At 37.1% G+C, this 22,019-nt stretch overlaps 5 protein-coding genes, 1 long non-coding RNA gene and 1 other non-coding gene across 11 annotated transcripts; 4 read left to right on the plus strand and 3 right to left on the minus strand.

Moving 5' to 3' along the window:
• On the plus strand, positions 774–855 carry TRNAS-UGA. The gene has a single exon. It is a non-coding gene; the product is annotated as a tRNA-Ser (tRNA).
• LOC18781680 lies at positions 1,104–4,362 on the plus strand. Of its 3 annotated transcripts, none has more exons than XM_020559222.1 (3): positions 1,104–1,938; positions 2,047–2,114; positions 2,469–4,362. In XM_020559222.1, the coding sequence occupies exons 1-2, from the start codon at positions 1,742–1,744 to the stop codon at positions 2,087–2,089; spliced, it is 240 nt and encodes a 79-aa protein (XP_020414811.1). In that variant the 5' UTR covers positions 1,104–1,741; the 3' UTR covers positions 2,090–2,114; positions 2,469–4,362. The 3 variants fall into 3 exon arrangements, with proteins under 3 accessions (XP_020414811.1, XP_020414810.1, XP_020414809.1); XM_020559221.1 differs by lacking the exon at positions 2,469–4,362 and adding an exon at positions 2,234–2,439; XM_020559220.1 differs by lacking the exon at positions 2,469–4,362 and having other exon boundaries at positions 1,106–1,938; positions 2,047–2,437.
• Positions 2,651–3,098, minus strand: LOC18784092. The gene has a single exon (XM_007216577.2). The coding sequence runs from the start codon at positions 3,077–3,079 to the stop codon at positions 2,873–2,875; it is 207 nt and encodes a 68-aa protein (XP_007216639.1). The 5' UTR covers positions 3,080–3,098; the 3' UTR covers positions 2,651–2,872.
• On the minus strand, positions 2,684–6,095 carry LOC18783285. Its single transcript, XM_020559223.1, has one exon. The coding sequence runs from the start codon at positions 5,686–5,688 to the stop codon at positions 5,476–5,478; it is 213 nt and encodes a 70-aa protein (XP_020414812.1). The 5' UTR covers positions 5,689–6,095; the 3' UTR covers positions 2,684–5,475.
• LOC18782857 lies at positions 6,247–7,207 on the plus strand. Its single transcript, XM_020559224.1, has one exon. It carries the CDS (start codon positions 6,816–6,818, stop codon positions 7,023–7,025), a length of 210 nt encoding a protein of 69 aa, XP_020414813.1. The 5' UTR covers positions 6,247–6,815; the 3' UTR covers positions 7,026–7,207.
• On the minus strand, positions 8,709–19,078 carry LOC18782815 (truncated transcription factor CAULIFLOWER A). Of its 3 annotated transcripts, XM_020559225.1 has the most exons (8): positions 18,322–19,078; positions 17,664–17,890; positions 11,919–12,000; positions 10,742–10,812; positions 10,555–10,654; positions 9,695–9,736; positions 9,221–9,262; positions 8,743–9,088 (listed from the first exon to the last, which is right to left on the minus strand). In XM_020559225.1, exons 2-8 carry the CDS (start codon positions 17,846–17,848, stop codon positions 8,957–8,959), a joined length of 654 nt encoding a protein of 217 aa, XP_020414814.1. In that variant the 5' UTR covers positions 17,849–17,890; positions 18,322–19,078; the 3' UTR covers positions 8,743–8,956. The 3 variants fall into 3 exon arrangements, with proteins under 3 accessions (XP_020414816.1, XP_020414815.1, XP_020414814.1); XM_020559227.1 differs by lacking the exon at positions 18,322–19,078 and having other exon boundaries at positions 8,709–9,088; positions 10,742–10,806; positions 17,664–18,139; XM_020559226.1 differs by lacking the exon at positions 18,322–19,078 and having other exon boundaries at positions 8,712–9,088; positions 17,664–18,202.
• Positions 8,724–11,607, plus strand: LOC109947879. Its single transcript, XR_002270653.1, has 2 exons — positions 8,724–9,153; positions 11,073–11,607. It is a non-coding gene; the product is annotated as an uncharacterized LOC109947879 (long non-coding RNA).

The following is a 22,019-nucleotide window of genomic DNA, read 5'->3' on the forward strand; positions in this document are numbered from 1 at the left end:
AAACACCCCTCGTTTGGTTCACGGAATGGATTTGAAAGGAAATCATTTTTCATGTCATTTCCCAATGAATGGGAATGAAAGATTCTTTTCTCATGTTTGGTAATGTCGAAAAAGTAATCGGGAGATTTTACTTTGTTTTCTTTCCCATGTTTGTTTTGAATAGGAATGGAAAACAAAGTTTGTATAATTTTCTAATTATACCCATATGAAATCAAATAAAAAAAGAATGCATTTAATGATACGTTGTAATTATAAATTGTTCATGGGGACAAAGTAGTCATGAAAATTGTGCATTGAATGTTGGCTCATTTTCCCAAACTTTCCCACGATGAGGGAAAACAAAACCCAAGTTAAGAGGACGGCTTTACTTTCCCCCCTACTTTCTTATGTGCCAGGCAACCATTTCCCATGTCTGGACTTACCAAATATGGGAAAACAATTGAATTCTCATGAACCAAACAGGGTCTAAGGTAATTTGATAGTAAAAAGAAAAGAGTAGTGTTTTTTTTAAAAAAAAATATCAAAGAGAAACTTCAACAATATAATCAAAGACATGAATATGACATTTAAAGTACCAATTATAAAATAGCCAACAAAGCAACATGCTAAAACCAAAACTGAAGCGGGCAAAATCCGCACTATAATGAAAGGGGTAAGGTTAATAGACCAAAATAGTAGAATTTGAAGGAGAAGCAAATCAATTAGCAAAACCCAAAAGATTAAAGGAAGAGATTTGTTTAAATAGAACTATCTACGATTAACAAAGCACCAAAGTCGATATGTCCGAGTGGTTAAGGAGACAGACTTGAAATCTGTTGGGCTTCGCCCGCGCAGGTTCGAACCCTGCTGTCGACGATCGTTTTTTATGTTTTGTTATTTTAATTAATCTAATCGAACGTGGATTGGATCATGTAGCGGCCCATTCCGCTCTTCTCTTCTTGAATTTTGCAGTTTGGTTGTTGGGTTGGCCCTTTGGGCTCAGTTTCTTGCTTATTTTTTGTTTTTAACTTGTGCGGTCCATTAAACAATCTTTAACAACAAAGGGTGTATTAGATCCAAATGGCTCCACCAAAATCAATATAAAAAGAGAAATACAAGGAGGGGGAGAAGGAGATGAAAGGGAGTCACTCCAAATAAAGAGGCTTATCTACAATTTAAAAACAGGAACTTGCATCTCTATAATGCTTCAGTGACAAGAAAGTTCTGTACCACCAATCAAAAGAAAAAAAAAAATTGTTCAGCTCAGCTGGTTCCTATGGCATGTGATGCACAGAACTTAGAAGTACATGGATATCAGAAACTGAGTGAAAGGAAAGTCATTGGTTGGTTACCCAACTTACCCTCTATAGCGCAGGAGGCAGATTTACAGTTATGGCAATTCAAAGTGATTGTACGGGTTGAGTGTTATGTGGGAAATTTCCTTGGGATGCATGTGATGTGAGCTGTAAACTACCAAAATACTAAAATGTGAACATGTGAGAAGGAAAGGGAATAGCTTGATCCTCTAACCTTCACTTTTTTTCCTAGTCATCTATCGCTTGTCTCTTCCTCCCAAAGCTTAACCTTATAATCATGCACATCTTTCATCTTTCTTTCCCCTCCATACCAACCAATCCTTATTCCTTCTCCCACTTACTAGTCACTAATTTATACAACTCATTCGCAGAAGATCAGATCACAACTAAACAGATTTGGATCTTGAGAGGGATCAAAGAGATCAAGTGCAAGAACCACATCGAAGATGTCGGATTGGGGGCCGGTTTTCATAGCAGTGGTGCTGTTTATACTGCTCACTCCAGGGTTGCTGATTCAGATGCCTGGAAAAAGCCGATTCGTAGAGTTTGGCAACTTTCAGACTAGTGGAATCTCCATACTGGTTCATTCCATTATCTACTTTGCTCTCATCTGCATCTTCTTATTAGCTATTGGTGTCCACATGTATGTTGGCTCATGATCAACTCAAAATTGCCACAGATAACATACCCAATTCTCATCTCAACTCTACTATGTAGTACCCTTTAAGAATTTATCTCATTTACGTTTCAGGTTGATGATCAGTTATGTACTTGTTTGGATTGTGCATTCTTAGATGATTGATTTAGTCAGATGCTAAGGTAAAATATTCTGTTCTCTTGGTCCCACATTTTTTGTCATTGATTTTGAGTTTTGCTGGATGGTGGAGTTTCATATAGTAACTGGATATTCTTCTGGTAATTTCATGATGCACAAGTAGTCACCATGCTCCTACGAGGTGTGCTTCTTGCTAAACTGTAAAGCTTTAACGGGGATCACCTAAATTCATTGGCTAATGAAAGAAAAAAGAAAGAAAGTCCCAAAAAATCTGGTTGACTCTCTGTTCCATGTCAAGTTCATATGTTTTTGTGGTGTTAGATCCTTGTTAAGCTATATTTCGTCTTCAAAGAATTACTTTTACGCCGATTATTAACTTGTGGATGCAAATTGGGAAGCTATCATGCCATGAGCAGGACCACAGCACAAGTTCTGCTTGTTTTCCTGCATATTGCGATTCAAGTTGCCATCCCAAAGGAAAGCAAAACAAATATCTTCTCTCCTATGCTATGAGTGATCTGGCTTGTAAATGAAAGGCAAGCATAGATACCCTAGAATATAAGAAAGATTGTCAAGGCTACATCAATTATAGTTTTTTTCATTGCACAAAGGAGAATTCATGAAGGTAATAATATATACAAGTAGAAGTAGCACAACAGCACCAGTGGTAGTAAATGAAAAGAGTAAAACAACATAACTAAATCCTTCTTTCACGAAAAGCACTAAGTTGGTCTGCTAGAATCCTAAAAACCACAGCTTTTCTTTTCTTTGACAAAATGACAATTGAGATGGCAGCTGCCTCCTAAGCATAGATGTGAATGTCAAGAATAACAAGAAACAGAATGATGAGCAAACCGTAGATAACAGCGTGCAAGAATATGGAGGCCACGCTGGTCTTCATGTTCATAAATTCGAAGGGACGTTCCTTGCCAGGCATTTGAAACACCAACCCTGGTGACAAAAATGCAAACAGCCCTGAAGCTATGAGAGGAGCAGCCCAATTCTTCATTCTAAATAAAGCCTCTGTCCCGAGATTTCCTGCCTAGCCTTCTTTGATCAGCTCAGGGCTCAGACTCAGCAGAAGAATAATAGAGAGAGCATATAAAAAAGGGATTTGGATGCTATATGATTTGGATTTAAGCCCTTGAAAGAGGGGAATGGGAATCTCATAAAGCTGGAAAGAACATAAATATTGATCAACCATCCACTTTAGCCCTTGCTTCAATTTTAAATTCTCGGTATTGCAGCTGTTGTTGTTCCTTGGTTGGATTTATTGGATAAGGCAGAGCATCCTTATCATTTTCTATTGTTCAATTGTGATCAAGGCCATACATACATACTATGACATAACATAACATAGCATAAGCAGTGAGCGCAGCCAGCCAGTCATATAAATTGCATTATTGTGTTGTTTTGTTTGCAATCAATAGCAGTTCCATTTAGCATTTAAAGGGGAGAGTTTGCTGTTAAAAGCTCCCATCACTGTCCATTTCAGCACCACCAGGTCTATTCAATTCCATTCTGCCACTAAAGGCTCAAGCTTTATCTTCAAATAGTCAAAGAGGAAAAGAATAACAAAGGAAAAAACTTTGAGCTAGTGCGTGGGACCCAATTGCACTTATTCGTTTATTCTAGGGTAGACAGTGGACCCAACTGCAATGATCTAATCTGCAACCGAAAGCAGAGAAGCAAAATCTTCACTTGCTTGCTAGTAGCTTCTTCTGCCGTTCGTCATGGTTGTTTTGCTTATTAGAATTGCAAAATTGCAATTCCGAATCCTGTGTCACTCTCACTCAGAAAACCCTGATAACATAAGCAAATCAAAATCCTTTCACTTACGTCTTCATCCCCACTGCGTCCGACGAAGGAAGGCTAGTAACTTCAGGCCCTAACCCAGAAACCCTCATCCAAAAATCCGAAATTTCATTTGAAAATCAATTTGTAGGAAATAATAATGGCGGATTGGGGGCCCATATTGATTGGGGTGGTGCTGTTCATTCTTCTGCAACCGGGACTTCTCTTCTCGTTACCGGGAAACAGTAGGCAGGTGGAGTTTGGGAGCATGAAGACGAATGGCAAGGCCATAGCTGTGCACACTCTCATCTTTTTCGCTCTCTATGCCATTCTCATCTTGGCCGTCCACGTCCACATCTATACTGGCTGATCCGGTACTCTCGCCGCTTTGGATCTGTGTACACTCTGTCTCTTTTCTGAGTAACTTGTAACTTAATGGCTGTACTTGGTTTTGAACTTAATTATTAATATAAAGCACAAATCTTTAATTGATTTGAAGAAGATGAAGCTGCTTATTTATAGACCCTGATGTTTTCCATTTTGTTATAGTCTTGGATTTGAGAAACCGGCATAAATTGATTCTAGTTTATCCTACATGTACATATATTTTAATCATTCCATTGGACCTCTGGTGCAATATATTCCTCTTGGAGTAGGAGTCTTCAAGATCCACTGCTGAGCTTAAGCTCCTTTCTAAATACTATGGGAAAAAAATGATTAAAAAGCCGAAGAGGTCGTGAAGTCGGGGTTTTTTTGGTGTTTGTTGAGCTCAAGGCTCATGCTTCATGGCTCAAGGTGCTGGGTACATTAAAGGCCTCAACTTGAAATCACTTTCTTTTCTTTTTCATTTTTCTTGGTGAATAAGTGGAAACCTCTTTTGCCACATAGGGGAAGGACTAGAAATGTAGAATGAGTATATCCACCTCTATCATGTGGTGTCAAGACCATCTTAACTGCTCTTTAATCTATTTTTGTTGATCTTATTTGTTAGATATTCATATTATATTTGAGAAGTGGTCTGAACTTTGAATTAGAGACAATTTTAGAGATGCGTAACTATTTCTATTGTTATTCTTTTAGTTGGTTGTGAATGTCTGTGGTTATTGGTATAGGAAATCATTTTGCTAATAGTTGATATGCAAAATTCCAGTATAGGATATGTGCCCTCTAAGTGCATGGTTTCACAATACCCATAGAAAAGATAGATCTTTGTCTAGATATTTTGCCCCTTAGGTTCTGACACATGCTTGGATGACAATGCTTCGTGTTAAAATGATAAGCAACTCCATAAAAGTAGGTTTATTACAGATAGATCTTTCTGTGTAGCTGCTGATACTATAAAACTTAAACAATATAGATTGGAAACTAAGTCAGATCAAACTCAATATGGAACAACCTTGCGTTGTTGAGCCTGATTGATGTTATGAACCAATTCATTGAGATGCTCCTTTACAATGTGTCAATGCCGAGTGTGAAGTTAACTAAACCAATCAGGTAGCAGGACAACATTAAAGAAGGAGCACAGTAGTAGAAAGAGGAAGAATCACTTCAGAAAAAAATTAAAAGAAAAGAACAAACACCACTGTGGGTGGTGGCTGAAAATGATATGGACTAATTGACATGTATGTGAATACCAATTGCTATGATCAAGATGGTCAGTATGCAGAAGTATATGACAGCATGAACCAGAATAGCAATCCCACTTGTCATCATGTTTCCGAACTCCATTACCCTAGTTCTTGCCGGTAATTGGAATAGCAGCCCTGGCGAAAGGAGGATGAACAAGACCACAGCAACAATGACTGGTCCCCAATCAGCACCCATCTCTCTATGCCTCTGTCTCTGTCCGTCTCTCTCTCTCTCGGTCTCTGTCTGTCTGTCTGTTTCTCTCTCTCTCTCTCTCTCTCTCTCTCTCTCTCTCTCTCTCTCTCTCTCTCTCTCTCTCTCTCTCTCTCCCCAAAATGGAATGGAGGTAAGGAAACTTGAGACTTCCCTTTGAAATAGATAAACAGACTGTTATGATGTTTCTTAATATGTAGAAGGATGGATCCTATTATCTTAGTGAAGAAGGAGACAGGGATGCTAAACTTAGTGAGAAAGAAGACAGTGGGATAAAAGAGAGGAAAGGTATTAGGAGGAGGTGGTGGGTTTGCTTTATGGAGATGGTAACAAAGTTCTTTGCTTTCATAAGCTTCCAATAATTGTTCATTTAGCAGGGGCCCTTTTTGCTTTCTCTGGAGATTGATGAAGGTGGAGTCTTCTTTATAGACATATTGTAAAATAATGTAGCAAAATGAAGTGTAAAGTTGTGGTTAGCTTATGCATGTTTGGTTAAACTTTCAACAGGAAAAAAAGGCAGTGTGTTTTTGGCCTGTTTCTACAAGAAAAAGCTAAAGAAGCATACATTAAGAAATGCAGGGACTACCCAAAAGTTGAAACACGAAGAAACGATAATGCAGACATGTCTGCTGTGCTACCAAGAGTTGACTGATAAGTTTTTTTGGGCCCAATCCAAAATTAAGTTGAAGCACTGTATATTTGGGGTTTACAGAATGTCCAAGTTCAAATTATTGCCGTCCAATTCCGAGGTCGAAACAAAAGAGAGATGCCAGTTTGAGGTGATGGCCGTCCAATGAGGTAAATGAGAGGCCGTACAGTCCAAGCTCCAAAGGTATTACCGTCTGCTGATTACTTAGTTTGTAACCCTTTGCTTCGTCGCGGAGCTTGCGGCTCTTTGTCTCCATCAATTCCCATTTTGGCTCTTTTCATCTCCATTCACTCTTTTTATGGTGCTTCCTTCTTGTTGCCCTTTCATTTCTGTTTCTACACTCCACTGCTACTAGGTTGTAGCAAGTCTACTACCCTACTCTCATATCATCTCCTAACTTGATAACTGTATGGTAATCTCGTAGCTCTCTGTTCATTAAATTGTGAGGGAAGGGTGGTAGAAAATGGCGGATTGGGGTCCAGTGGTGATAGCAGTGGTGCTGTTTGTGCTGTTGACGCCGGGGCTGTTGTTTCAGCTGCCTGGGAATAGCAGAGTGGTCGAGTTTAACAACATGCAGACCAGTGGGGTTTCCATCTTGGTCCATACCATCATTTACTTTGGCCTCGTCACCATTTTCCTCATTGCTATTGGTGTTCACATCTACACCGGCTAGCAGCAACATATAATTATTTCTATATTCGATTTTCTCAGGGATACATCAATTGTTTTGTCATTTCTGAGTTCAGTCAGTGTGTTTAATTTCAGCAGCATTTTTTTTTTTGCCTCAAATACTTTGTATGAACTCTTCTTTAGAGTCTGTTTCTTTTAAATGATATGGATGATTACAATTATAATTAAGAAGCATCTTAATGAAACCTACTAAAAGACTAAATCATATTTGAATTTAGTTTTATATAGCTCAGTGATTGGCAGCTTCAGAGTTGGGATTTCCCTATACTTATATAGCAACATAACACTTGAATTTTAGAATGAAATGATACAATATAATTTACTTTGACAGGAGAGGATGATGATATCTATGTATGTATTAAGCAGTTACTTGCAAATGAAAGCCTCAAAACATACATCTTAATAACATAGGTTTCTTACTCTTTGATACCATCATCATTTGGGGAATAAATTTCCTCGTTTATATACATTATTATATTATATTGTTAGTCTTTTTTATATAAAAAAGAAAGAAAGAATAGAAATTCATTAATAACACACCCCAAATGAGGTTCTTGCATTAAAAAAAAACTGGAAAAGCAACGAGCAAGATAGTGAGGAAACTAAATCCCACGTTATAGTGCAGCTCACTGAGAGTTGAATGAGCGAGGATCTAGAAAACTCCTTGCAACATCAGTGTTTCACAGAGACCAGGGTAGAGAAAACTTTGCAGTAGTTAGGGCCTAGAAACACCAAGAAGTTAAAAGGGCATTACCGCTCAACAATCATCTGGTCTCCCATAGAAGACCATAGTGCCTTCAGCACCCCACATGATCGCACAACATCCATTAATTGCAGGTCCATCAAGATCTATCAACTCCACCTCCAAAAACACAGAGCTCAATAGCATATCAAAACCAACCTGCAAATTGAAGGCCAAGAGTGGCTGATCTACAAAGATCCCTAAAACCGAGCCCAAAAGACACCATACAGACCTCAAGAAGACTGAGGGAGAGATCCAAGCCCTTGCAAAACTCGACGGAGAACTAAATTCCAGCACAAAAATCGATGGAGACCCAAGCTATATATATATATATGTATATATACACATAGATATAAGCCGACCTCGAATCGTGAAATTCTACATCTGCCACTCACTGGATTCTTCATCTTCTCTACACTCTCTCTTGTATTATTTTTCTAAATCCATTGAAATCAAATGTTGCTTTGTTTCAACAACCCAGAGTGCAGAGAAAAAAACTCCCATTTGTTTGATTTGTTTTCATTTATAATGTAATTGAAAATGTGAAAAACATGTTTCTCTTTTCCTAAGGGTCACTTTCATAGGAAGTTCCGATGACGAAGGAAATAGATAAATACGTAATTGTCTTGTCCTTGTGTATAAATAACGGATGAAACCCGGTCTGCCTGACAGAGAAACCATCAATCCAATCCCAATCCCAATCCCAATCCCAATCCCAATTCCAATCCATCATAATCATAGTAACTACATAGACACTATTCACATAGTGGTCCCGTCCAGTTGCCCTTTTATTATGAAATAAGCTGTACGGTTCACTACTTAATAGGCTCAGCTCAGCTGCTCAGTCAAAAGTAAAATGTATATATATATATATTTATATATAATAATTATATAAATAAATATAAACAGAAGAGAACGAAGAAAAACTAGTTAATTATAGCGACGGTGATATATATGATATGATACGTACATATTATTATTATTACACGGCGGTGGCCTACAAATTCAACTCATACAAATCACACCTATATGATACAAACATACAAACTGAGCCACTGAGCCCTGCAATTGGTCTATCTGACCGGACAATCTCGAGACAAATGTCCACTCGAGCTTAGGCGTGGCAACCGGAGGTGTTGCCACATTTTTTTCACCCCCTTCCCTCGGAAAAGTCAGAACAAATGGAGCATCGTCTGTCTGGGAGGAGCATTGTCATCGCTATTGTTGTTGTTGTTAGCAGAACAACTCTGCTGATCCGCTTCCTCAGCTTGTTCCTTGTTCTTCTGCTCCTTCAGCTCTGCAATCTGAAACCCACCAAAATTTTAAGCACCTTCTCACTTAAATTACATACATACACCATCATGTCCCGGTGAGTTGTGTATTTGACTTGTTTTTTCTCTCTTTCAATTTCTAGTATATTATTATACAACATATACCTCCTTTTCCATGAGAAGCTTCTCTTCTTGCAGTTGTTTTTCCTGTTCATTACAGTTAACAAATACAAATTAGTTTCTTCCTTGGTTACCTCTCTCAACTCAACCAACATAAGTTAACCCTATATAAAATGATGGCTGAGAAATACAAAAAGAACCCCATTACTGAGAACCAAAACCATGCTTTTCTGCTTAAACATTTAATTCATCCAGAAAACAAAAACCAAAAACAAAAATTCCCCTGCCAGGAGACTCCACAAAAACCCTATAAAGGAATCAGATATTGCAAGCAATTGAACACCAAGCATTCTGCTACTTGATGACAACAAACAACACTCTTCCTTCAATTCTAAGAAATCACTCAGTTTCTGCTCATATACACAGTTGACTTGAATACATAATTGGCAGATAACAATTTAATTTACTCTAATGCAAATTAAATGGAGTTTGAGTGTAATTAAGAACATGAGAGATTACCTTCTCAATAAGAGCTGTTAGGCTGTCCATCATCAGCTGTGTCTGCATTCATTAATTTAATACTCAAGTCAGTCTAGTGTAACTGTGTGAGTGTAACCACACCAATCTATTCACAGTTATAAATTAATTAGCAGTATCTCAAACTCTTACCATAAAATAACCACCACAAATTTAGTCTACAAGGAAATTGCATGCCACAGACACAAATTGCCAACTTTTTACTCTTACCAGTTATTGAGAATTTAAAGTATACACTTATTATGTGCTGAAAAAGATGAATAATAAGAGATAATCCTTTCTCCATTTATCAAATAACTGAGCCTTCATTTCACATTGTTAATAGTTCAAGAGTAAAAAGTTGCTGAACTTTTGGTGTTTCTTTGGAAGAACCTTATCTCCAATTATCAATTCTGTCATAAGCCATTGATGCTCATTGATGCTCTTTCACATGAAATTTCAAATTTCAGGGATGAATTATATATATATATATATATATATATAATTCTAAAATTAAACTTCACTAAAAAACCACCACCACCACCTGAATACAGAACATGCAGGAATAATACTCTGTTCACAGGATCTACCAACTCCAAAACTTGAGGACAGAAGCATACAGAACATGCATTTGGAACTTTACTGATCATCAATGTGATTCTAACTAGAAGAAGAAACTATTTATGCGGGTTTAGATCCCAAACATAGGTACTTCACTTATTGGGAAGAGCCCTTGTAACCAGTCAAAGTGAAACCATAAAACTAGGCTTTCAGGATTCTTTTCAACGAGATGTCACCATAAACCAGAATATATGCTAGTTTAATTAATGAGGGTCTGATAATTTAAAAAAAAGATTAGCAACCTTTCTTGATCTTGTTTGTCTTAATAGTGTATCCAATTGCTTCTCAAGTTGGGTGAGCTCTGTCACATCCAGATTTTCAATGTTTTGTGCTTCCAACTCACTGCAAACACAAACACAAACACAAACTCAAAAACCAAATCCAAGTCATGTGGATGAACGGAATGAAATGTCTGCACATGTACCATACCTTTGAATCGTTTTCAGTGACCGGTTAGGGCCTGCGCAGAGGCCATTCCATTCTGAAGGATTCTTCTGCACCCGAGATTAAAAGAGTGAGAAAAGACCATGTGATAGATGATAAAACTCTTCTTATCCAGAGACCATAGGGAAAATAAAAACATGGGGTACTAACAAATACAGTATATTGGTATGACTTTCATTTCAATAACTGCACTGGAAAAGAGAGTGTGTCCTTTTCACATTTTCATCATCATTCATCTGCAATGCCAATATCCATTTTTCTCCTCTCTTTTTTTTTTTTTTTTCAATATCTATTTTTATCCTTTAACCTATGGCAGGTGCATTAGACTCTGTGGATCAAATACAATTGTCAAGTGACTTACAAACTCCCACACGTGCAGCTCAATCCTGCAGTTGGAGAGACATATATAACACATAGGTCAAGCACCCTCTTCACCTAACAAATAACAAAGTGGGGACTAGGGTATTAGATGACTATTGGACTCAGGACTCTATCTCGTGTCTATGCTTATCCCATGTGGGATTTCTCTTTGTTATCTAATTACATTGTATTCTTATCATACTTCTGTATAGGGCCACTTGTAGTGTGGTTTGTGATACAATGTAGATGCCACCAGTCCCAAAAGCTTAAGCTCATGGGAAGTGGATCAACAGCTTAAGCTCAAAGAAAGCGTACCAACAATGTATATCAAACGTACATTCTTCATCGGAAAATCCGGCAGTTGGTATCCAAATAAGTTCAGCTGGGGATCATGGAATCTTCTTATGTCATATAGGAATGGTGGTTGCACAAAAATGTATTATTAAGGAACTCGATATATGACTTTGGTAGATTAAGATATATTCCAATCCAGTCTATAATCTCAATTGCAACACAATGTTGAAAATAATACTTATTAATGGAAGCCTCTGGGGCTACCTCAGATGGTGATCGAGAAGTGGGAAAATGTTAAAAGATCAGAGTAGAGTATGAGTTTTGTGACAACGAAGAAAAAGATGGGTTTGATCCCTTTTATAGCCTACGGGCTGTCTTAGATCCTGAAGTTTCAATAGACAAGGATGGAGACGGTTTTGAGTAGAGGCAAGGACAGCCGTTTCGGTCAATAAAATAAATAAATAAGCTAAATAAAGAAGATTGTGTAGGGTCAAAAGGTTTGACTAACCTTGCCAGTACCACCACCACTCTTGGGAGCAGCATTTTCTTCATCATTATGTATCTGGTAACGCTCAAGAACCTTTCCTAAACTGAAGCAATTGATCATAAGCAAAAAAGGTTCATAAGCAAAGGTTATTTTGTGCATCAAAATGAAAGTTGTAACCATTCATGACATACTTACATTTAAAAAGACAAGATACCATTTGAATGAACTTAATTCATCTAAAACATAAATAGAATAGAAATAGCATCTATTGCTACAGTACTTACAGTAAATTAAGAAATTCAGAATTTGGGGATTAAGAGTAAGTGGCATGCCAAAAGTTATTTGGCATAGTTGAAATAATTATTTGATTTACCTCTGAATTGCATTATGAATGATCAACGAAAACGTTATTTCCCAAGTCACAAATGCTATAAAGTAGGAATGACACAGGGAACGTTGATTCTACGAACGTGATTGTTCTCTAAAGCACACTTCCCCACAATCTCAACTTGGTGAGTTTGGAGCCATTCCTATTCAAACTCTATAGCACACTTCCCCACAATCTCAGCTTGGTGAGCTTGGGGCCATTCCTATTCAAATCTCATCTTACTGAACGAAGATGAGGTTCCAACCCAACACATATTTAGGTGATATGGAGTAAGTGGGCTGTTGGGTTTCACGCGTGAGTACATAATGGGGAATAGCCCAACATTTTCTAAGCTCTTGATAGGTTTTCTTACTTTTACAATATGAGACATTTTCACTTTTACATTCTCACACTTCGGTTCTAAACGCTAACTTCACTTGATTCAAATGTGCTAATTTTCAAACTCTCCAAATTACTTCAAGAGAGTCCAAATTCCAAGCGTTATTTGGACTCTGAAATCATTTATTGTGTGAAAGCATTGTCCAACCACGAATCTTCACGATAAATATGTGGATATTCTCTTCTAATTTTGCCACTTAAAATCTCTAAACGATGATTGATGACTTTTTACAAAATCAACTAGCGTGATATTACAAACATGACTTATCGTGATTTTGTTCGTTTGATTTTGCTTTATGTTTTTTGATTGGTGGTATTAGAGACATTGCTTGTCTATCTCATTTTGTACCTTATTCCCTTTTATTTTGGTGTACGCATAGAAAGCAGAATATAGATTTTTCGAAAGGCAATATCTTGGAAATGAGTGTGTTTAATATGTATGAGAGAGAGAGAGAGAGAGAGAGAGAGAGAGAGAGCACAACTAAATTCTAAGAGAGAGAATGCAACTAAATTCTGAGAGAGAGAGAGAGAGAGAGAGAGAGAGAGAGAGAGAGAGAGAGAGAGAGAGAGAGAATGCAACTAACTTGGCAAAAAGAACGAGGTTTTTTTCCTCCTTGTGGAGGGTGTTGAGCTCCACGAGTTGGAATCTACAAAAGTCAATTTTAGCGTATTCCTAGGTTAGGACAGAGATTTCGTAAATAAAGAAAAAGAGTGGATAAGAGGAAGTGAGTGTCTTAACAATATGCGTGTGTCCTTTTCACTACATTTTTTTTATAAATTCCTCCATTAACTAGTCTTTTGGTACACACTTTTCTCATGTGAGCTCTTTTTGTTTTCTTCTTGTACGCTGTTTCACATGAAGTTAAACTTTCCCTACCAGTCTTATCGAACTTTATGCAAACAAAAACAGGGGGCTGCTAGCTAGCCGTATCTCTCTCGGTTTTCAAATAAGCAGGTGCCTACATAGTGTCTCAATAAGCAGGTGCCTACATAGGTGCAGTGTTGTGTTCATAAGAAAAAGGCTTCCATTTCTTTCTTTACATCTATCTCGCAACCCTTCATCCACAAGTTGTATGAAAGCCTAAAATTGATACAAAGAAAAACGACCTTTTTGAGGTATTGAATGCATATTATGATAGGGTTTCACATTACAATTGGATTCTATCACTTTATATTTCACAATCATCAATCTACCACTAAATGGTAATTTCTTCAACAAAGCTATACTATGTTATACTATCTTATACCATATTATAATGCGAGCATCCAACCCAAAACCAATTAACAATGAGTGAAGTGAACAGGTCCAAGAACTTTTAAACTCTTAAACTAAGCTTTCATTCTTTGATGTGTGATACTCTTAATAGTACCTGAACTCTACATAGTAGTTGAATTAGGGTGCAAGGTAAAATTTGAGACACATAAGCAGATAACAAGTGGATTCAAATTTGATGGCTTAACTGAACGAAGCACAATACATCACGACTGTGGAATTGTACAGGGTGTGATCCTCTTTTATGGTGTGCATGGGAGTAAAAAACAATGTCTACCTCTAGTATAGCATGCAAACCCCGAGTGCTAAGAGTTGTGCAAGTCCTTCAAGTTGTATGTCTCAAGATAGTGTAGTAACATAAAAGGTAGCTCTCCCTAAATTGTATTGAGGCTTTTTGAGATAAAATCTCATATCTGGATGAGTTTATGGACATGATCAATTAGAGATGGATCTAGGTGGTTAAGTTTATAACAATATTGATGTAATTACACCATTAGAAATGAACTAAGAGGATGTCGCCCTAATAAGTGGTATCAGAGTGGATAGTTGGCTTGAGTGGTATCATATGATATAAAGATGTTGATGTGTTTTGAAAGTTAAATCGTATTTATCGGTATGTGGAACATGTTCTATATACGTATATCAGTGGCGTGGAAAGTTGTTCATCTATTGTAGTAGTAAGGATTGTTGTCCAAGTGGAAACATGGTAAGCAAGATGTTTTGGTTTCTTTGACATATTGGTGTCCTACCCCTACCCTACCTAATCTAAGTTTCCATCTGCGCTGGCCCCATGAGCTCTCTTTTTCTGACGTACAAGTCTCTTGATGGATTTGATCCAAATCAACAAGTGTTTGGATATTAATTTTGGAATTCCTAATTTGGCCTGACCAAGATGTATGTGAGTAAAACGGAAGTAAGTTTTTTCTTTGAAAAAATGTCAAAATTTTATTCTTTTTTACTTCAATTAGTGGAAGCCAAGCATTAAACTCTCTCACCAGTTTAGTCTCTCCTTATGGAAAAATAAGAGGCATGAAGTCAACCTAGGACTAATTCTATGCCACTAAATTATCATTTGCTTAAATATTTATTAAGGTTTTGAATAGTTTTAAAACCTTCCTCTTATCTACTTTGCTATCAATTAGGACATATGCTCAATTATATTAGGATATTCACATTCTTCTGTAGTTACCAACAATCTTACCGATCTCACCTCTTTCAGTACTACTACTAGTTCATTTGATATAATGAACAAAATTTTATATAATTTGTTCTATATAAAATTAGCTTAATATTATTTTTTATTAAACACCGATGTCATGTTAGATTTTAGTTTTGATCTTTGTTTATGCATATTATTATTCATATACACATGTCTATATGTATTTTTCATAATAATTCTAAAACAAATTACCAAAATCAAAGTCCAACCTCACACCAGCTTATCCATTTTCACAAACAATAACATCATCTTATTCAACGATGAAAATCTTAATGCCCCCTTTTTTTTTAGTCACCTAGTATGAGAAGCTAAAAAGTGGCCTTTTATCTTTTGGTATTCCTAGATTTTTTTGTTTTGTTTTCTATCAACGGATGGTTGAATTCGATCATGGAATCGCTTCTAACATGAGGAAGATAAATAGGCTACGAGTTAGTATTCCTAGATAAGATTTTCTTTGGGATATGCTTCTAACTCTATATATGTTTCAGTTTTCAATTAGGACATACTCTATATCTCATACAATACTTATTACTGGTTAATTACAGACTAACTGTTTTTTTAAGTTCAAGGTGGCTAAACAAGCCCGAGCAACCTAAAACCACGAAAGACTTCATGCAAAATCCAATGAATGAAAATAGACCATACGAAGTCAGTCAAGTCATGTCACCCCATATAAGCCTAAAACGGTATCAACTATGCTAAAAAAGAGTCTTATGATCCATTCTACCAAGTGTTTCGCCACTAACGTCATGCAGCTAAACAAACTCATGACATGCATGAAAACTCTAATCATTTCTCTATTGTTATTACCATAGGATTCCTCATGCATGGCAACTCTTGCTTGTCATCTCATCGTGTTATGGCCTACTATTTTGAGTTGGTTCTCTACTTCTATCATGGTATCAGAACAGAATATTCCCATATTATTTTACTGGACACACCTACGTGCTCTTGTATCACTGAACATATAAGAGAAAGAGCTTTGAAAAGGGATAAAGCTATCCTAACATCTAGCAAGTTGATGACAACATCACGTGACATGTCGACTCAAATTACAAATTGGGAATGTGGTTCATGCAAGAATCAACATGATCGACGGTAAGAGTTAGTGTTCAGCTCTTATAAGTTGCCAGATAGTGTGGCAATAATACGTTTCTCACAAGTCAATATATAGTGAATAATAATTTAAAATTGATTTAATTTGACATTCTCTAAAATGAATGATTCTAATGGATTAAAATAGTCATAAAATAAAAAGAGCAGTTTATTACGAATAAAACCAAACAACGATTGATCTCTTCTGTTTGATGCATAGGGTGCCTTATTCTCCTAAAGCTAAGCTTGGTTAAAAAGCATCAACTTTTGCCAAAGAATATTGACAACAAAAACTGAGAAAAAGAACAACATTAGAAACACTGCATGCCCTGATCACCTACGCATCTTCTCAATACACCTTATTAACTATATATAGCTACTACTCATACCAACAACATTTTCCCCAGCCCGTTGGAGATATTGACTTAGCTATGTCCTACTACTCTCGGGACACTGTAGACTGTATAGCGACATGCAACACTAGAACATAAGTGACAGTTCCTGCCAACCCGAATTTTTTTCTTTTTAATTAAAAAGAAAAAAAGATGCGTCTGGTACAAGAGAACACTCTGAAGTGATTAAAGAAAATAAAAAGTGATTATATTTGTTTAATGATGATCATCTTAATTAGCCTCAATCTGAAATGTATATAGGTAGGTAGCTAAAAGGGTTTAATTATCAACGGTGGACGATGATGGATGCAATATTAGCTCCAATCCAATCTCTTGCATGTATATTAATTAACACCATAGTTTGGTGTAAATGAAGGAAGAAAGCTAAAGAAAGATATTTATGGGGGAGATACTTTAAGGGGATATACATGGAATTGAACAAGGACAATATTGGCAAGGACAAAGAGTGCAAATTAAAGGTAAAAAAATGAATGAATTGGATTGGATTGGATTGGATTGAATTTGAATATAATAAGGTTATTGGTTCATCCTTATCAACAAATGGATGAAGATGATCATCCATTCCATTCCATTTCCATTTCCATCTCCATTTCCACTTCCATTTCCATACATACATTAATAGAATATAAAAAAAGTAAAGGTGGATCCATTGATGTTTGATATAATTTTTAATTACAACATGGTAGCTAGCAGCCTAGCATAGCAGCACTGTACCCAATACAATACATGATGAAGATAGATACACAGAGATGAGAGAGACAGAGAGACAGAGAGAGAGAGAGAGAGAGAGAGAGATACAGTCGGGCAGCTAGCTGACCAACCAATAGGGAGAAAGCTACAGCTAAGATATTTTGTGGAAGAAAAAGTAACAGTAGAAGCAGCAAGGCGGTGCGGTGGGAAACAACATGAAGAAAAGGTCTTAGCTACTGTAGTAACAACAGTGCGATGGATGGATGGATGGATGGATGGATGGATGGATGGATGAAAGGGGCGTACGTACCTCTCGCCGCTACAGAACTCGTAGAGCCTTCCCTTGGCGGAGAAGATGATAAGGCCCACCTCCACGCTGCAGAGCACAGAGAGCTCGCGAGCCTTCTTGATGAGGCCGCTCCTTCGCTTGGAGAAAGTCACTTGACGCCGGATCTTGTCATCGATTCGCTTCAGTTGCACCTTCCCTCGTCCCATTGTCGCTTAATTTCTGTTTCTGTCTGTGTGTCTGTTCTGAGTCTGTGTGAGTGTGAGAATAGGTAAAAACGAGTAGTTGATGACGAAAACCCTAACCCTAAGGTTTCTGTGGGAGGCAAATCGAAAGAGAAACGAAAAGAAAACAAAAAGAGGGGTTTTAAATTGGAAGCAGAATCGTCACCGTCTCCTCACCCCAGCACAGCAGTACTGCTACTACTGATAGCTCAGTCAATGAGTTAGTCGGTAACTCTCTTCCCTCCTATTGCTATTGTTTTTGTTTTTGTTATTGGTTTTCTTTTTGTTTTTGTTTTTGTTTTTGTTTTTCTTTTTCTTGTGTAGGGAGAGAGGGGGGAGAGTGGGAGAGAGGATGAGAGAGGAGGGAGAGGAGAAGAGGAGAGAGAGAGAGAGAGAGAAAGAGGGAGGGAGGATGGATATAAACCATTACCATTTACGTAAGTGTTTAATGAAATTACCTTTTCCAATTTTTCGATTTCCATGCCTTCCAAACATACTACTAGACTGAATCTCCGCTCAACACGTGTGAGTTTTCCCTTCATCAGATATTTTTTAAAAAACCATCATCATCATCATCGACTCACCCAGCCTCCACCCTCTCCCTCACCCTCACCTCACCCTCCCCGCTCACCCTGTCCTGAGATATTAATACTAAAAATAAATAATAAAAATAGTAACTAGTTGAACACAAATGACACGCATGTATATCTTCAAGCCTATCTAGGCTGTAGCTGTTGGACTCCAGCCGACCCACAAAAGATATTTCAATTGTAGACTGGACATGGAGAGAGAGAGTGTGTTTGGTTTGGTCTGGTCTGTTTGTGTTGTGTTGTAACGTTTGGAATTTGGAGTAACGTGCTTTTTTGAAACATCAATTAAATGAAAACCGAGAAAATTAAAAAAAATATTAGTTTTGCACACGAAAGAGGAAATGTTTGAAAACAAAAGAGGAAAGTTTTCTCGGTGCGCATGTCAGCGAAGGGGGACCGGCAGATGTGAGTTGAGGAAGTCAGCCAGCCAGCTGAGGAGCAAGATTCGGAGATTTTCACAACTCAAATTATTATTATATATCTTTAAAGGCAAGCCGTTTCTCTCTTTGTTTTGTTTTGCGTTGCCTTGCTTTTTTTATTAATAAATGTATTAATAATAAATCATTGGGATGTACTGGTGTGCTTTCACCTTCTTCTTTTTTTCTCTTTTACTTTTTGCCACTTTAATGCCAAAATCCAAGTAACTCAATTGTACTTTTTTTATTTTCTATTTTCTAAAAATAGTTAATTTAGTATTGGAGGACCCCACATCTGGGGCGATGCTCTCCTGTTTCCACGTTTAGGGTAAGCAGTAAGTGACTGAGCAAGCGACGGTCGTCACGTGGCAAGCTTCGTCGTGTGATGAATGAATGGATGTCCCATCACCCCACGTCCACATCATTTCCAAATTTATATAACTCGAATTTGTTCTCAGTATATCCAATTTTGGTGGTGGTGGTGGTGGTGTGTTTGGTGACCTTTCCTACTCTTGTGCACACACACACATATACACACCAAATATCTTTTTCTCCTTTTCTATCCATCCAGATTGGCATATGTGGGTCCCTTTATAAATGGGCCTTCGTAGCCCTCAAGCCCAATTGTTAGAATCCATATAGCTGGCGGCAGCTTTTCCTTCTTTCTTTCTTTGCCTACTCAGCTCAAGCACTCTTCTACTTCTAGACGCGGCCTTCCACAAATGGATGCGTACATAGGCAATCAATGTGACTTGTACACGTGGCTACATTCCACTACTAGCCCAGATTTAATTTTGGGCCATGGTTGATTTGGGCTCACCTCATCCATCCTCATTTTTCAGGACAGTAGTTGTTCATTTCCAAAGATTATTTTTATTTTTTTAATTTCACTTTTTTTTCTTTGATACAAGCGATATTGGGTGAAGCGGATTTCAAACACACAACCTCGAGTACAAAGATAACTACTCTTAACCACTTGACCCACAAGCCCTTGTCAATCTCCTCAATCTAAGTATGATTTTGTTCAGAGGATTTCCAAATGGTTTTGGTGGGCTGAAGCAGCTTAATTGAATATGTTTAGGCCGAATAGATGGTTTCACACAAGTGGTGAGAAAGGCCTAGCTCCTCCGCCTCCTAGTGGCTAGTGCTTTAGTCTTGGCTCTTGAAGGTTTTGCTTTTACTTTTATCAAAGTTTGATGGAGTGGAGGGATCGGAAAGGCTATAATTAGGGGTTGTGAGCAGTGCACTGCCGGTTCTGAGGGTGGGCAAGGAGGGCAATGGTGTGAGCCCAAATTATATATATTATATATGTACCAAGTTGAAGAATATGATTTTAGAGGAGAATAATTTCAATAGTTTAGCATTTAAAGGCCCCAAATTTGATTACAAGTGTTTCTGAAGAGTCCAAATGAAAATTATGTAATATATGAACATTAATTGTATGTATTTAAGTATTTAACTGCTAAAAGAAGCAATCAGTGAAAGAGAGCCAACAAGGACTAGAAATTCTTTTATTTATCCAAAATTATTGTTAGTAGATTATTTAGCGAGGAAATATGAAAGAGTACTAATTATTTGTATCCTTATTCTTGTTTATTTTCATATTGGGGCAGCGATTATATGGCCAATACTGGAGCCGTGTTTATTTATCCAAATTGTATTAAATTGCATAATTTTGTTTCCATGTTAGTTTATTATATTCAGGAGAATGAAAGAGAAATGGACCTCATTTTCATTTCTAGCCTAGGGCCACCCAAAAGTCAGGGCCGCCCCTGGTTGTGAGTGAGGGGGTTGAATGATGAGAGAAATTCTCACGTAACAGGGATAACGCATTTTGCTATCCCCTGTGAATAACGCAATGACATGTAGGATAATTTTTCTACGTGTCATTGTGTTATTGGTCGGGGATAGCAAAACAGTGCTATCCCCGTTACATGTAAGTTTTTTTGTTGAATGAGGGGGCCAATCTCACTATCCAATAAGAGAGAAAATATTGGCGTTAAACTTTTTAAATGAATGAATGGTAAGATTGAACCTCTCATTCAACCCCCTAACCAAAAATCTCCTCATTATAGAAGCTCTCGGGGAGACACATGTAAACCAAAGGTGAATGAATGAAACGTACATTAACTATTTCAAGCTCTTCCACCCCAATATTCTCTTTTTTGTGATTTCCATTTTGACAGTGCAGTTTCTTCTTGACTGCTGTATTCTTCTTCATACAATTAGTTGGGAGTTGAAATATAATGGTTTAAAGCTATATTCTTGTTCACAAAATTAGAGGTTTGGATAATTGAAAAATAATGGGTGGTGGGTCTTATAAGAGTGTCTCTCAAATAAGTAATTTGAGGAATCCTTCAATTAAAGCTCATTATATGTATATGTATGTATGTATGTATATAGATAAGATCCTCAACCCAAAAGAGAGAGAATATTATAAGATTCTCTCACTTTAAAAAGAAAGCAAAAGTAAAGAAGACAATAAACCATTAGGATCATCATTTCTTGGTGGAGCTCTAGATTTGTCATTTTCTCCTGTTTATTTCACACTAGAGAGAGGGAGGAGGAGAAATATGAGGTAATAAGGCAATCTCCCCATCAGGTCAAAACCAAAAAATCCTAAACTTTAGCTCAATTTTTCTCTTAACCCAAGAAAAGTAAGGGGCTAAAATTTGAGAAAACCCAAACTTGAAGCCAAATACCAGTTCAACTATTGCCTGAACTGAAAAAATTTTTGGTGGAGCCTACTCAAGATTGGGGCAACCCATGTGCAAAGAGGTGTGAATGGGGTTCACAGCTGCTGAGCAGCAGAGAGGTGTCGTGCCCCGATTCTTTTGGCTTTTTTTAAAATTTTTCTTTTATTCCAACAGTAATCCAAACAAATGATCCAGATTAAATCCAAGCTATTTTAATGGTAAAACAAAAGATCCAACGGTCAAAATAATATTTTAAATTAATCTAAATCATATCCAACCCCAAAACTCACTCCAAACTCTATAAATACCCATTTCTCAAATACAATTATATTTGTGGAATTTCAATTTTTTAAGTTAAATTGTTCAAAAAAATTAAATTATGAAGTTATTTAAAAAGATTAAATGAAAAAAAGTGATTCATGAAAAAAAAATATTAGACTTAAACCATTCTTAA

This window comes from Prunus persica, chromosome G3, assembly GCF_000346465.2.
Source record: "Prunus persica cultivar Lovell chromosome G3, Prunus_persica_NCBIv2, whole genome shotgun sequence".
Classification (NCBI taxonomy): Eukaryota; Viridiplantae; Streptophyta; class Magnoliopsida; order Rosales; family Rosaceae; genus Prunus; species Prunus persica.